At 48.2% G+C, this 15,112-nt stretch overlaps 1 protein-coding gene and 1 long non-coding RNA gene across 2 annotated transcripts in view; both read left to right on the top strand.

Annotated features, from left to right (window-relative positions):
* LOC113936032 overlaps positions 1-7,582 on the top strand; it is a 49,830-nt gene extending 42,248 nt beyond the window's left edge. The window contains exon 4 of the long non-coding RNA XR_003524184.1: positions 7,064-7,582. This is a non-coding gene — a long non-coding RNA (uncharacterized LOC113936032). The remainder of the gene's footprint in view (positions 1-7,063) is intronic.
* Positions 7,583-9,439: 1,857 nt separating this feature from the next.
* CDH3 (cadherin 3) overlaps positions 9,440-15,112 on the top strand; it is a 46,057-nt gene continuing 40,384 nt past the window's right edge. Inside the window, exons 1-2 of the mRNA XM_027618850.2 lie at positions 9,440-9,745; positions 9,949-10,069. Coding sequence (XP_027474651.1) covers positions 9,692-9,745; positions 9,949-10,069 — 175 coding nt within the window. The 5' untranslated portion in view covers positions 9,440-9,691. The remainder of the gene's footprint in view (positions 9,746-9,948; positions 10,070-15,112) is intronic.

Raw genomic sequence — 15,112 nt, 5'->3', positions numbered from 1 at the left:
GGAGATGTTACTATTACCAGTAAAGCAGGCAAGCAAGGGCTGCTTGAACTGATGACTAAGTAAAGTTTAGAGTCCAGAGATAGGGGCGCCCGGGTGGCTCAGTTGGTTAAGCATCTGCCTTCAGCTCAGGTCATGATCCTGGAGTCCTGGAATCAAGCCCCGAGTTGGGCTCTCTGCTCACTGGGGAGCCTGCTTCTCCCTCTCCCTCTGCTGCTTCCCCTGTCTGTACTCTCTCTCTCTCTGTGTCAAATAAAATCTTAAAAAAAAAAGACTCCAGAGATAGAGAGATTTGTGTATCCACTGGAATTTTTGAGCCTCCAATATCCTCCTCCAGCGAAATGCTAGAATTTCTTACCCTTATCACCTTACTTGAGCTGAAGTCTGATAGTTTATTCTTCATTCATATTTGCATCTTCCCACTTAATGTTCCCCCTCACCATCATCAGCGGAGGGGAGAATTTCATGGAGAGAGCTTCTAACACTTCTCATTAGCTGCGTTACCTGGTAAGTCACCAGTCTCTCTGAACTCAACTTCATCTTCTGTAAAATGAGGACTCTGGTATCTATTCTGTCCATTGTGAGAATCAGGGAATAACTGTACAGAAAATATTTTCAAAATGTAAGAAAAAGTCTTACTATTATTTCATTCAATAAATATTAAGCAGCTACTGTGTGCCAGGCACTTTGGTTGGTGCTGGGAATATAGCAATGGGATGCAGGGAGAAAACAAAAATCCAGCCCTTATGGGGTTGGTTATTACAAACTCCATTTAGATTCTGGGCTTTTTGGATTTTGATCATAGTTTCCAAATTGTCAGATCACCTCAGGCCCCTGTTAAAAGGTATAGATTCTTGGCCCAACCACAGTCTTGGTCAGAATGGAGAAGGTTAGAATAGAGGAAGGATTAATGAACTCCCTGAAGTTATTCAGAAAAGACTGAAAATAAGATTAAGTGGATTAAGCTGCCTCTTTTTTTCTTTTCCAAACACTGATCAGCTGCTCAGCAATCCTGCACATATGTCTGTTTACACACTGAATTTTCCAAAACGTTTCTAATAATAAGTGGCTTCAGATGGCTCCTAGAGAAAGCAAGTCCAAACGTCAGAAACCAGCCATGTGACCTTGAAGGTGATATCCTTGGCAGTGTTTTTGTCTATCATAGAGCTTGCTGTGCAACCATGGGCAGGTCACTTTCCTGATCTGGATCTAGGTGTCCTCATCACTGAAACAAGGTCAGGGTTTCCTGAATACCAGTTCAAGGAGGGCTGCTGGGTTAGCTGCATCAGAATCACCTGGGGAGCTTTTTAATATCCAGATTCCTGGGCCCCATGGACTGGCGAATATGATTCAGTAGGGCTAGGATGACATCCATCACCTCCTCTATCTTTAATTGGCTTCCTGGGCAATTTTTGATGTGTATCCAGATCTGGGATGTTATTTAGGGTAGATCAAATTCTCCACACCTGTTTTGTAAGAAGTAAATGCAAAAAATATTCTGTAAAATGTAATCATTCTTCAGATGGTAGAATTGAGTAAGTTAATTTTTATAATGCACTTAGAACACTGTCTGACCCATAGTAAGTACTGTGTAAGTTTTAACTCTTCTATCAGTCAAGGTCCAATAGAGAAGGCAAAACCACCATTTGTCTTTAAAGCATAGGGAACTTGGGACACCTTGGGCTCAGTCGGTTGAGCGTCTGCCTTTGGCTCAGGACGTGATCCTACAGTCCTGGGATGGAGTCCCGCATAGGGCTCCTTGCTCAGCAGGGAGCCTACTTCTCCCTCTGCCCGCCACTCCCCCTGCTTGTGCTCTCTCTCTCTCTCTTTCTCTCCCTGACAAATAAATAAAATCTTAAAAAAGAATAAAATAAAGCAGAGGGAACTTAATGCAGAGGTGATGGAAAGGCTGAGAAGTCAGATAAGGGACAGTGATGTAACCTATAGATTAGGCAGCAAGAAGTCATCCACCACTTAGCAGGAAGAAGAAAGGGAAAACGTGGTGTTCTGGAGCCCAGAGTCTGGCAGAACCTGGACCCACAGCGGGAGCTATAAAGACACAGCCATTGCTAAGACACTGATGCAGGAGAATAAATACCCTGGGTTTCCACTGTCCTGCCCTCCAATCTCCCACTAGTGCTTCCCATTGGCTGACCCCAGCAGGAAGTCATCTCTCAAGTGATCCTGGGAAACCTAATCTGCAGGTCACCAGTGCCTCTCAGGGGAAGGATGAAGAATGGCTTTGAGGACAGATTATTATTATTTTGTTGTTTTTGTTGTTATTATTTTCTTTAAGGCCCTTTTTGGCCATATAGTTCTCAAAAGTCCTAGCTAGACCTTAGCCAACCACGGGTCTTGGGGGCTTTGTGAGTGCTTATTGATTAATTGATTCTGTGCGCTCAGTGTACACACATACATAAATGCTTGGCCTCTGATCTCTGGAAACTGACAGCTCAGGCCTTGGCAAAAACTCACTGATGCTAAAGGCAGCACAGCCCCTCCCAAGACTCAAGGAAAGGGAAGGTATATTATATGGATCAGGTTTCTTGCTGGGGATGAGCTGCCTCAGCACCTTGCCGGCTTCAGAAGTGATAGATGAAAGGAGCTGGCCAGTGACCTCACCAGAAAAAAGGACGGTCCCAGAAAAATCAAGAACGAATATAAAGAAGTAAGACTATGGAATCACTTGTGCAGAGCACTGGGCAGTTGGAGGGGAAGGACAGGAAATAGGGCCTCACCCAGTTTTAAGGCTACTTCCTAGAAAAAGACTGCAAAATACCCGCTTGTCTTGGGACACATCCCCCTAAGTGTGCTGTGTGGGAGGGGAGATCTGGGAATTTTGCTACCAAAAATGGGCAGAAAAGCTCTTTCTAAATGTTTCTTGCAGGACCCAGAATTTAACCTTGAACCAGGGGCAAATATGTTTATTTTAAGAGGTTTTTAAGAGAAAGGATTGAATATTATGGAATTCTTCCTGACATACCAAAAACCTGCTTCACAAATCCATTCTTCCAGCAAATATTGATGGATGGCAGCCTGGCAACTGGTTCAGGCAGTGAGTTTTGGAGTGAGGCAGAACTGGGTTACACTGTAGCTTTGCCTCTGCCTTAGTGTGTGGTCTTGGGGGGCTTAACCCCAGTTTCCTCATCTTTGAAAGGGAATAATATGAACTACTGTGTAGAGTTGTGAGGATTCAAATGATTTCATGCATGAAAGTAATTAGTAGTACAGAGTCTGAATACGGTGTGTGCTCAGAAAATGATAGTAGTTGATTTTATTATGACTTGTATTATTTGTACGATACTTCGCTAAACACTTAGCTCTCTGTTGTTAGCTCATTGGATCTCACCTCAGCTCTGTGAAGTGGGTCAGACAACCCGCACTGGTTTTGCTTCTATGCATCTAGCACCCTGTCAGATGCTTATCAGTTACATCTTATTGATTTCTTTTTTTTTTAAGATTTTATTTTATTTATTTGACAGAGAGCGAGAGAGGGAGAGAGCACAAGCAGGGGGAGTGGCAGGCAGAGGGAAAAGCAGGCTCCCCGCCGAGCAAGGAACCCTATGCGGGACTTGATCCCATGACCCTGGGATCATGACCTGAGCCAAAGGCAGACACCTAAGCAGCTGAGCCACCGCGTGCCCCAGATTTTTTTTATTTACTTGAGAGAGAGACAGAACAGGAGCAGGGGGAGGAGCAGAGGGAAAGGAACAATAGCAGATGAGCAGGTCTCTGAAGAGAGTCACATGTGCAGACTACTAGGGGCATCAGCACACAGAAGCCGAAAAAGGGGAGCTCAGGAATCATTAAAGGGATCCCAGGGAGGATCTGAGCAGTACCCTGACAGTGTCTACTACACATACCTTCCCAAACTCAAGAAATGGCATTGCTATCCTGCTGGTTTCAGGCCCCAAGTACTGGAGTCATCCTTGACCTCCTCTTTCTCTTGCACCCATATCCAATCGTTTGGCCAATCTTATTGTTGGCAATATCTTTATTTAAAAAAATTTTTTTGGGGGGCACCTGGGTGGCTCAGTTGGTTAAGTGACTGCCTTCGGCTCAGGTCATGATCCTGGAGTCCCGGGATCGAGTCCCGCATCAGGCTCCCTGCTCGGTGGGGAGTCTGCTTCTCCCTCTGACCCTCTCCCCTCTTATGTGCTCTCTCTCTCATATTCTCTCTCTCAAATAAATAAAATCTTTTAAAAAAATTTTTTTAAAGTAATCTTTACGCCCAACTTGGGGCTCTATCTCCAACCCCGAGATCAAGAGTCACATGTTCTACTGACTAAGCCAGGCAGACATCCTGGCAGTAGATTTAAAATATACCCAGATTCTAATCACTTTTTTATTTTTATTTTTTTATTTTTTTTAAAGATTTTATTTATTTATTTGAGAGAGAGAGAATGAGAGATAGCATGAGAGGGAAGAGGGTCAGAGGGAGAAGCAGACTCCCCGCCGAGCAAGGAGCCGGATGCGGGACTCGATTCCGGGACTCCAGGATCATGACCTGAGCCAAAGGCAGTCGCTTAACCAACTGAGCCACCCAGGCGCCCCTAATCACTTTTTTAGAAACTTTTTAAAAATCATGGTAAAATTCATATAAACTACAGTTAGGTGGCATTAAGTACATTCATACTGTTGTGCAACCATCACCACCATCCATCCACAGAACTCTTTTCATTAGGCAAAACTGAAACTCTGTACATTTTGTTAATTCATTCATTTTGTTTATTTTGTTTATTCATTCATCTGTGGATGGACACTTGGATAGCTCCTTCCTCTTGGCCATTGCAAATAATGTTGCTATGAACAAGGGATGTTCAAATATCTGAGTCCCTGCTCTCAATTCTTTTGAGTATGTAACCAGAAGTGGAATTGCTAGATCATATGGAAATTCTATTTTTAATTTATTTAGGAACTGCCATGCTGTTTTCCATAGTGGCTGCACCATTTTCCATTCCCACCCACAGCGCACAAGCATTCCAGTTTTTCAACATCCTTGCCAACACTTGTCTTTTTCTGGGTATTTTTTAATCTGATAATTTCTTTTCTTTTTTTTTTTTTATAAATGAAATCTTTTTTTTTAAAGATTTTATTTATTTATTTGAGAGAGAGAGAGAGAGAATGAGAGATAGAGAGCACGAGAGGGAAGAGGGTCAGAGGGAGAAGCAGACTCCCCACTGAGCGGGGAGCCCGATGCGGGACTTGATCCCGGGACTCCAGGATCATGACCTGAGCTGAAGGCAGTCGCCCAACCAACTGAGCCACCCAGGCGCCCTAATCTGATAATTTCTTATCCCTTCTACAAAGTCCACCCTAAACCGAGCTATTTCGGTTTCTGCCTAGATGATTGCGGTAGGATTCCCAGTGACCTCCTGGCTTCTATCCCCATTCCATGTGGTCTCAATGCCTTGCCTCTGCTCACAACCTCCAGGGTCTTCCTCCCCTCCCACTCAGTAAGTTCTTACAATGGCCTATGATGCTCTGCAAGATTTGCTCCCCACCCTCCCAACTCCGACTCATTTCCTACTTGTCACTCCACTCCAGCCATTCTGGCTTTTATTTTTTATTATTATTTTTTTCTGTCCCAAGTAACCTACTGCCTCAGGGCCTTTGCTAGGGGATTGTCAGCCTGGAATACCCTTTCTTCAGATACCCTTACTGTAACTTGCTTCTTCACTTCCTTCAGGTATTATTCAAATGTCCATTTCTCACTGAGGCCTCTTGACTTTCCCCATTGCTCACCCACCCCTCATCCATTTTCTGCTTTCCCCATCCTGCCCTGGGACTGGAGAGAATAACCCCTAGAGACCGTACCACCTGGGCTTTCCTGCCCTCAGGCTTCTGGGTGGGTTTGGCCCATGGGAGGTGCTGCCAGGAGATGAATGGCAAAAGGAGAAAGATAGTGGAGTTTTCCTACATCCTACCTGCTTGGCCAGGTGGCCAGACAGCAGCTGCATTTGGGAGGGGTAGTCCTTCCTCCACTTTGCAGCTCCCCCCCAACTCCCAACTCTCAGTGACATCTTTCCTCCCCTTGCCCTTCAGTCCTCAAAGTTCTAAGGCCTCTCTGTTGTTGTTGGTTCCCGGAGCCTCAGTATCCCTTTTGATTCTCTGAACCCTGCCCATTCCTCTAGGCCCCTCACTAAGACTTGAACCCTCTGACCTGGATTCTGTCTCTTGCTGGACCCTGACTGAAACACCTGGATCACATTATGTACAATTTCCAACCCTACCTCTGTCTCATGTTTTTTGTTTTTTTTCTAAGTAGTCTCTTTGCCCATTGTAGGCCTTGAACTCATGACCCTGAGATCAAGAATCAGGCTCTGGGCGCCTAGGTGGCTCAGATGGTTAAGCTCTGTCGTCAGCTCAGGTCATGATCTCAGAGTCCTGGGATCCAGCCCCTTGTTGGGCTCCCTGCTCAGCAGGGCATCTCCTTCTCCCTCTCCCTCTGCCTCTCTCCCTGCTCGTGCTCTCTCTCTCTCTCTCTCTCTCTCAAATGAATAAATAAAAATCTTTAAAAAAAAGTCACAGGCTCCACCAACGGAGCCAGCCAGGTGCCCCTACTTTCTCTCTCATGAATTGGCACTTCCTATTTCCTCTTTGTTCATCTACACAGCACCTATTATCTAACATATATTTACTTATTTGGTTATTTTCCGCAAGGCGCGCCTCCCCCCCACCACGTGCACAGCCAGGGATGGAAGGTGCAAGAGCGCAGAGCTGTTTGTTTTGTTCACTGTTGTATCTCCTCCAGTGCTTGGCACAGAGCAGGCCATCAGCGAGAATTTGTTGAATGAATAAATGAACGAACGAACGAACGAACGACAAGGGGGAGCTATGGAGAAGACAGCAGCATGGTCCAAGTTGAAGGCAGAAGGGCTGACTCTCAATTTCTCCTCTCCTCTCCTCTCTTCGCCCCCACCCGGAATGCTGAGTGCCCTAGAAAGAGGCGGAAATGAGTGCGTTCAATGGCCCTCCAGTCGGGTGTTTACTTAATTAGGGCTTGTATCTCGAGGCTCATCTGTATTTAACGCTCCACTTAATGGCTTCATCTGGTTCCTTGCAGGCTCAGCGGAACCTGCGAGGCGAGGCTAGGCGAAGCCACTGGGTACCATCTGGGGCCTTCGCTGCCACGATGCGCCCCTGCACGCAAGCTAACCTTCCCTCGGGCACAGAAAGCGACCCCTGTGGGAGACCGAAGCTAGCAAGGAGTGGAGCTCAGCGAGCTGCCTCTGGCTTTTCCAGCGCATTGCCCATGCCCAACCCCCAGCCGCTGGGACCTTAAGCCGGATGACCGAGCTTAATACCAGATACCAATTGCTTGCTTTTACCATCAGCCGTGAAATTGAAGGGTTACATTTCTTAGTTTGGGGAATGTGAGGGTGCTTAAGAAGGACAGAAAGCACTCACGAGGTGGAGGACAAATGAGCCAGATCCTAAAGCAGTAATACCAGACAATCTTTGGGCACTTGCTCTGTGCCAGGTACTGAGTTCAGTGTTTTATTTTATTTATTTATTTATTTATTTTTAAAGATTTTGTTTATTTATTTGACAGAGAGAGACATAGCGAGAGAGGGAACACAAGCAGGGGGAGTGGGAGAGGGAGAAGCAGGCTTCTTACTGAGCAGGGAGCCCGATGCGGGGCTTGATTCCAGGACGCTGGGATCATGACCTGAACTGAAGGCAGACGCTTAACGACTGAGCCACCCAGGCGCCCCTGAGTTCACCGTTTTAAATGTATTAATTAATCCTCATTTATATGTATTCATTTAATCCTAGTACTTTAGAGGGCAAATGTCTTAATGCATGCAGAACTGAGCCTCAGAGAGGTTATTTCACTTGCCTGAGGCCATAGTACTAATCATGGTCGAACACAGGTTTGAACACAGGCAGTATGGCCCCAGTGCCAGTGCTCGGAGAGAGAAAACTCCCACGGTCCCAGAGCAAACCGTTTTCCTCTTAGCCACAGGCCTAGTGGTTGGAAAGACAGGCAGGCCACCAGGTTGGCCCCTGAGAGTCAAAGAATCTATAATTATAGACTCTAGTCTCCTCCTCAAACCCCTGCATCCGAGCTGGGGAGGAGGAAGGAGAGGAACAAGGAGGTGTCAGCCTGGGTTCTCAGGGCAGCTAGGGAAAGTGGAGAGGTCTCAGGGAACACGTTGGGAAAGCTCAGCTTGGTGAGGAGAGGGTATGCAGGGTGGAGGGACTGAGTCTCGGGACAGTTTCTGTGTCCGGGGCCCACTTGTGTGTCATGAAAAGGAAAGCACTTCAGGTCTAAAGTAGAGGGACGAGGGGCACGTGGGTGGCTCAGTCGTTAAGCGTCTGCCTTCAGCTCAGGTCATGATCCCAGGGTCCTGGAATCGAGTCCCACACCGGGCTCCCTGCTCAGCTGGGAGCCTGCTTCTCCCTCTTCCTCTGCAGCTCCCCCTGCTTGTGCTCTCTGTCTGTCAAATAAATAAATAAAATCTTAAAAAAAAAAAAAAGAGGGACAAATCCATCTTTCTTTCAAGAAGGGGGGGCAGTAGGAGAGCTGCTTATGTGGGAAGTTCGCTGGACGGCCGCTTGCCCAGTTTTCACTTAGATTATATTAAGTATGTGGCGCCTGGGTGGCTCAGTCGTTAAGCGTCTGCCTTGGGCTCAGATCATGATCCCAGGGTCTTGGGATCGAGCCCCGCATTGGAGCTCCCTGCTCCGCGGGAAGCCTGCCTCTGCTTCTCTTATTCCCCCTGCTGTGTTCCCTCTCTGTGTCTTTCTCTGTCAAATAAATAAAATCTTAAAAAAAAATTGTATTCAGTATTTCAGACCAATAAAAACAGCCGCGTTTTTAAAAATGTCTTTTTTAAAAAGTCTTTATTTACATTTTACGTAAAGTTGAGAAAGTCGTTTGTGTTTAATGGGGGAGGGGGGTCCCAGGAGATGATGGGGCTAATAAAAAGCCCGTCTACTCGCCCCCTTTGGCGCCACGACAGCCTCTGAACTCTGGGGCCTTCTCTCCTAGCCTCCATTTGTTGGGCTGTGCAATGTAAGTAATGAGTCTTCCGCAAGTTGCAGCAGAGTCTGTAACGCGGCCTCTCTGCACCTCACTGCCAGTTTTCAACCTTACTCCTGTGTCCTCAGCGGGCTGGCATGGGGGGAGCTGGAGAAAGAGGCAGGGGGCAGCCCCCGCTGTAGCCGACACACCCGGCCTCCATCAAAGCTTTGGATAACAGAGTGCCTCGGGGCAGTATGAATGGGGCGCCTCTGTTTCCAGTCGGGTTCAGATGCGTCTCCACTTTTTTTCCACTGTAGCCGCAAGGCACAAAAACATTTTTCTTCGAGTGCTGCGGAGACTGAGGAGCGGGGTGATTTTTTGTTTTGTTTTTTTCCCTCGAACCCAGAATCCGTGAGACAGAGCCTGGGTCCCTGCGGGTAGCAGCTCCGGAAAAGCCCCTTGGGCATTTCGGAATTGCGGCAATAAAACGAATATAGGCGTACATCGTGGGCGTCTCCACCAGCCCAGCAGCGGCCCCACCTGCGAGGGGGCGGGACCTGCGGCGCCGGACCAATCAGCACCCACCTGCTCTCACCTGGCCACCACCCCCCCCACACACCTCCCGCTAGCTCCCGCGGGCCGCGGCGCTCAGAGGGACCGGGAAAGCTTAGCGAAGCACTGTCCCGCGGAGGCTGCAGCTTCTTCGTCCTTCATTCTCCAGCTATGGAGCTCCCTAATGGGCTTCTCGTATCCCTCCTCCTCGTCCTCCTCCTTCAGGTACTCCACTGCCTCGCCCTTGCCCCGGCCGGGGTTGGTCCAGTTGGGCGGGTCCGCACGCGGCGGTGGCGTCGAGGAGAAAGAGTTGCCGGGCTCCTTGGGGCCAAGGTGGCCCAGCAGAGCCCCGTGAGGAATATCGGGCGGGGTACGCAGAACCGGGCACGCCTGTGACCCAGCCTCCCCCTTTTCCCGTCTTCCCTCAGGCGCAGGTTTGCTGGCTGCCTTGCGTGGCCTCCGAGCCGTGCCGGGCGGGCTTCGGGAAAGCTGAGGTGACGCTGGAGGCTGGAGGCGCGGAGCCAGAGTTGGGCCCGGCGCAGAGGAAAGGTAAGACCTTCCCGGAGGTACCCCGGTGGAACTGCGGGGCCGGGGGTCGCACGTGGGCCACTCCAGTAGTCCGCGCGAGGGGTGCCCAGGCTGGGGCGGGGGAAAATCTGGCGCCGCTAGCTCCGCCTCGAGTATGGAGAAGGCGCCGAAAGCATCCCGGGGGCTAGCGTGGGGGTGGATGGCGGACAGAGAAGGATGGAGAGCATAGCGCTCTCTGACCTCCAGCTCCTCCTTCCCCTGCTGCCGCGGTTTACCTAGACCTCTTTCAGGGTGCGGGGCTGCTGAGCTCCTCACCCAGCCCGGACGTGGGAAGCTCTCCTCCACTGGCCCCAGCAAAGGAATGCGTCGTCCACATTCCTCCCCCAACCCCCGCGCAGGTGTGGGGATGAGCCGTGCCCCGGGCAGCCCCCTTCGCCCCTCTCGGGCCCCCTTTGTGTACCGTGCTTTGTGTCTCCGACAGACAGACCGGGTCTGTTTCTCTTCTTCGCGTTCCCCTCCCCCGCCCCCCTCCTTCCCCGGCAGTTGGAATGCACTCTTAACCCTGCCCTTCCCGGAGGGCCTGCGCCCCTGCAGCCTTCGTGGAAACTGGGTCTGGCACACCTGGGCTGGGGCCATCACGCACTGGGACACCCCTGCCCCCCCATCTTGGGATTGGAATGTTGGGGGGGTGGGGGTATCCCAAGCCGGAAGGTCTTGAGCTGAGGGCGCGGTGGATGGGAGATCAAAGCACATTTTTGATCACCCAATTTACTAGTCCCCCCCCCTCGCAAGTTCAAAAACTTGAGAGCGGGGTGTCACTTTGGTGCGGAGAACCAGTCTGTTATGAGACCTGGACTGCTACGGGCTGATGGGGGCCTCTTTCCCTCCATCCAGGACAGGACAGTAGGGGTTTCTCCACTGATCAAACCCAAGTTCTTTTTTTTTTTTAAGATTTTATTTATTTATTCATGAGAGAGAGAGAGGCAGAGGGAGAAGCAGGCTCCCAAGGAGCAGGGAGCCCGATGCGGGACTCGATCCCAGGACTCGGATCATGACCTGAGCCTAAGGCAGACGCTTAACCATCTGAGCCACCCAGGTGCCCAAACCCAAGTTCTTAAACAGAAGTGTAACCCAGGATCCTTGGGTGGGGGTTCCAGAGGATCCCTCACCTGTGAAATTGTTGAAGAACTTGTGTGTGCATTTTCCTGGGGAGGGGATCTGCAGTTTACGTGGCTTTCAGAATGATTAAGAACATTTGCCACCTAGCATTTTTCTAATGCCTTCATCAGCATACCCCTTACCCCAGGTACAAATTACCAGTTTGAATGTAGAGGTGCCAATGCCTCTCCTTTGGCTCTCCTTTGTTTCTCCAAAAGAGGACTGGGGTCTGGAGTCTGTAGGAGCCTTTTTCCCCCCCTTCTTTTCCCAAACAACCCTGCAGATTGACAAAACAATTAACACCCAGGCTAGGCCAGGCTCCTTAAACTCTTGGCTGTAGGGAGCCAAGCAGAGGCATTAAGAGGCCATGCCTCATAAAATTTAAATTCTTGCACATGGGTTTATTACTGACTGGCTAACAAACTGCAACTCAGCCAACCTGTAAAAATGTTAACTTGGGCAGGGCCCCAAATCCAATTCCGGCTCCCTGAGGAAGCTTCATTGCTAACCAGACCTCTGCCAAATCTGTACTCCTCCCCATCATTGTCAAGTTCTCTGACTACAATTTCATGGCTTTTGAGTGTTGACTGTGCCTTATCTTTCTTACCGAAGCAAGTAATATCAGATTAACTGTCACTTCACTAAGCTTGAGGTTGTTGGGAGGAAGCAGTGACCAGGTTTTCGATTTCATGGTCCAGTTGGCGAGTGTTTCCTGGTGATGTCAGGCCTTTTAAACCTTTGGAGAAAATTCTGCTTTTTTGGATGTCTGGTTTATGGTTGTGAAAATGGTGGGTTCATGCCAGGAGCACACCTGGGTTATAAAACAAAAGGTGGGTTAATGTGCTTAGCTGATCTTGAGCCTCCCTGCAACATGACTGGTTCTAGAGTAGTTCTCCTGTGAAACAGGCTGCTGCCTTCTTTTTTAAGTAAAAGCAAGTTTCTGGGTCCAATTGGCCCCAATAAATTGAGACACCCTAACAAAAAATATTGATATTTCTCTCCTTAGTCCTCAGCTGCTGACCTCTTTCTACCTCCCCACCTCCATCCCAGCTCTCTGTCCTCACTGCACAGGATGGATCCAGCCATGTTGAAAGGGTTATCCTGAGGGTACATACAAACTCAAGTTTGGCCAAGCAGACAAGTTTTCTTATTGCTAAGGAACAATTGCCCCTGTTGTTCGCCCCTGGGTTATGAATATCACAGGTGCCTATGAAGTTGAGCTCAAAGAAATTATCTGATATAATTAATACCTTGTTTGCCTGTGCACTTTACTCTTCAAAGCACTTCCACAACTCTGAGCTTGCTTTGTCCTCCTGACACTCTTTTGAGGCTGGTAAGGTAACTATTAAACAGCTTGAGCTCTTAATCTGAGAGTTGGTACTTCAGAAACCCTGTAACCCAGCCCCGCTGGAGGTTTCAAAGGTGGAGACACAGAAATGGCTAAATGGATTCAATTTGCTAGGCTGAACCTCTCAGGAGCTTGGCTTCCTTGAGCGTCACAAATAGGACTTTTACCTTTAGGTTTAGTCCCAGACCTGATACTTCACAGGATGCCCAGAAGGTATTTGCATGAATCATGACAGTCTTGTGAAGGTCTACCTGTTTTACACATGAAGCCTGAGTGGTTGTGGCTTCACCAGAGGCATTACTACTGGGACCAGTTGGGACTTGAATGGAAGTTTGTGATTCCTAAGTTCTGTGGCATTTTTTACTACCACAAAGGGGGAGGTGGAGGAAAGGAAGTAGAGTGTTGGAGCACCAAATCTCACAGACACCAATAACAACCCCTGTCCTAAGAGCAATTAGTCATTTGTTGATTCTTATCATAAGGTTTTCCAGAAACATTCCTGTAGGGAAACTGGCTTAGATACAGTCTCTCGGTGTCCTAGTGATGGGGCTTGGGTCAAGTAACCCTAGGCTTGGGTCAGCCAAGAGCAAGAGGTTAATCTGGAGGGAGGCAGAGCTGGAATGTTCCCCACCCCACCCGAACCCCACAGTCTGGGGGGCTGCCTTCAAGTGTGGTCTGGAAGCAAAGACCAAGAAGAGGGAGGAGGAAGGAATTTGCATGATATTAGTACAGTGATTAAAAGTGATTGAACTAACGCAGTCATACATCTTTAATGGTGGACAGTTGAGAGAGAAGCAGCTTAATTACAGTAAAAGAAATCCAGTACTTCATTATGGCCCCTCACCAGGTTCAACTCACCCTTAGTCAGTGTTTGAGTAAGGTTAAAGCTAACCCACATTAGCTTTGGTAGGAAACTTCAAAGTTCAGTAATGAATCTGACTGAGCATGAATTAACTTCAAGATGATTTTGCCTATTTCAACTTCTGTAAAAATTGCCTTTTGTTTTGGAGCCTCCATTCTGGGCCATGCCCTCTATTTATATTTTATTCTTTCAGTAAACATATACTTTTAGCATCTGCATGTGTCAGGCAATGTTCTAGAACTGCAGGTAAAGCAATGGACAAAACCAAGTTCCTGCCCTTGGGGAGCTTATAGTCTAATGTTTTTTATGTTTATGATCACCTTGCAAAGCAGGTGGTGGTAACTGTCCTTTGCTGTAAAAGGGGTGAGCAATTTGGTGTCACTGGGGCAGTCAGCAGTGAGGCCAGGATTTTACTTTATTTTTTTAAATTTTATTTATTTTTTAAAGTAATCTCTACACCCAACATGGGGCTCGAACTCGACCTCAAGGTCAAGAGTCATATGCTCTACTGACTGAGCCTCCCAGTTACCTGAAGGCCAGGATTTTAAATCCAGGGGGATTCCTCAGTGCCCAGTAAATCTGCCTGAGTAATGAATATTTGGGAACTGGGGCTTCAAGCCTGGCTGGCTGCCTTCCTGCCTCAGCAGCAGACTAGGGTTGGTTGCTGAAGCCTATTGCATATCACCATTAGCTTGTGCCTGGGGAGCAGGTCCCAAACCTCTAGTCTCCCCACCTCCTCACATGGCAGTCTGTTCCTAGGTTATGCAGTGCAGGGTGCCCTCGCCTCCCTGCTGAGGGTAAGGAAGGCATTGCTTATGATGACCAGTGAGTTTCTAGGGCTGGAAACTACAGCTCTGCACAGCATTTGGAGGATGATGAGGGAGAGGAGGGCCTCTCCTGCCCAAATCAGTTGAGGCTTTAGTTCTGAGGCTGAACTGTCTCCATTCAGAGAACCACTGTTAATGAAGAATAACATACATGGAGGAAATTGTCCAAATGATAAGTATACAGCTCAGTGATTGTCACAGATTTGAAACACCCACGTACCTGTACCTAGATCAAGAAACAGCATTACCAGGGTGCCTATTTGGCTCAGTCGGTTAAGCATCTGACTCTAGATCTCCGCTCAGGTCTTGATGTCAGGGTCATGAGTTCAAGCCCCACGTTGGGCTCCACGCTGGGTGTGGAGCCTACTTAAAAAAAGAAAGAGCATTACCGGTGCCTCAGATGCCCCTTCCTTCCCATTCTCTATCCTCCCCACCAAGAAAAACACTATCTTGACTTCTAATACCATAGATTAATTTGCCCATATTTGAATTTTATGTAGAAGAATCATATAAAATATCCTCTTGGGTCACGGTACCTTGTGAGATTCTTCCATAGTTCTGGAGGTACTTGTAGGGGATTATCAGTGTCCTATAGCATTCCATTATGTGATGATTGATGCTTCTACTGTTGATAGGTATTTGAGGAGTTTCAGGTTTTTGATTTGGCAAATCAAAATTGATGAGAAGTCTTGATGTACATTATCTGTTAGGTACATACCTGGGAGCATAACTGCTGGGTTAATTGAGGATTACCTGAGGATCTCAGTACTCTGGCTGTGTCCTGAGAAGTCAGCTTTTCTCAGTCTTGAAGTAGCCAAGTCTCTTCTGGATTCTGCCATCCCCCTCCTCCAACAGTGTCCTCACCAGAC

The sequence above is a fragment of the Zalophus californianus genome, chromosome 17 (genome assembly GCF_009762305.2).
Source record: "Zalophus californianus isolate mZalCal1 chromosome 17, mZalCal1.pri.v2, whole genome shotgun sequence".
Classification (NCBI taxonomy): Eukaryota; Metazoa; Chordata; class Mammalia; order Carnivora; family Otariidae; genus Zalophus; species Zalophus californianus.
This window is presented reverse-complemented; position numbering and strand designations above follow the sequence as displayed.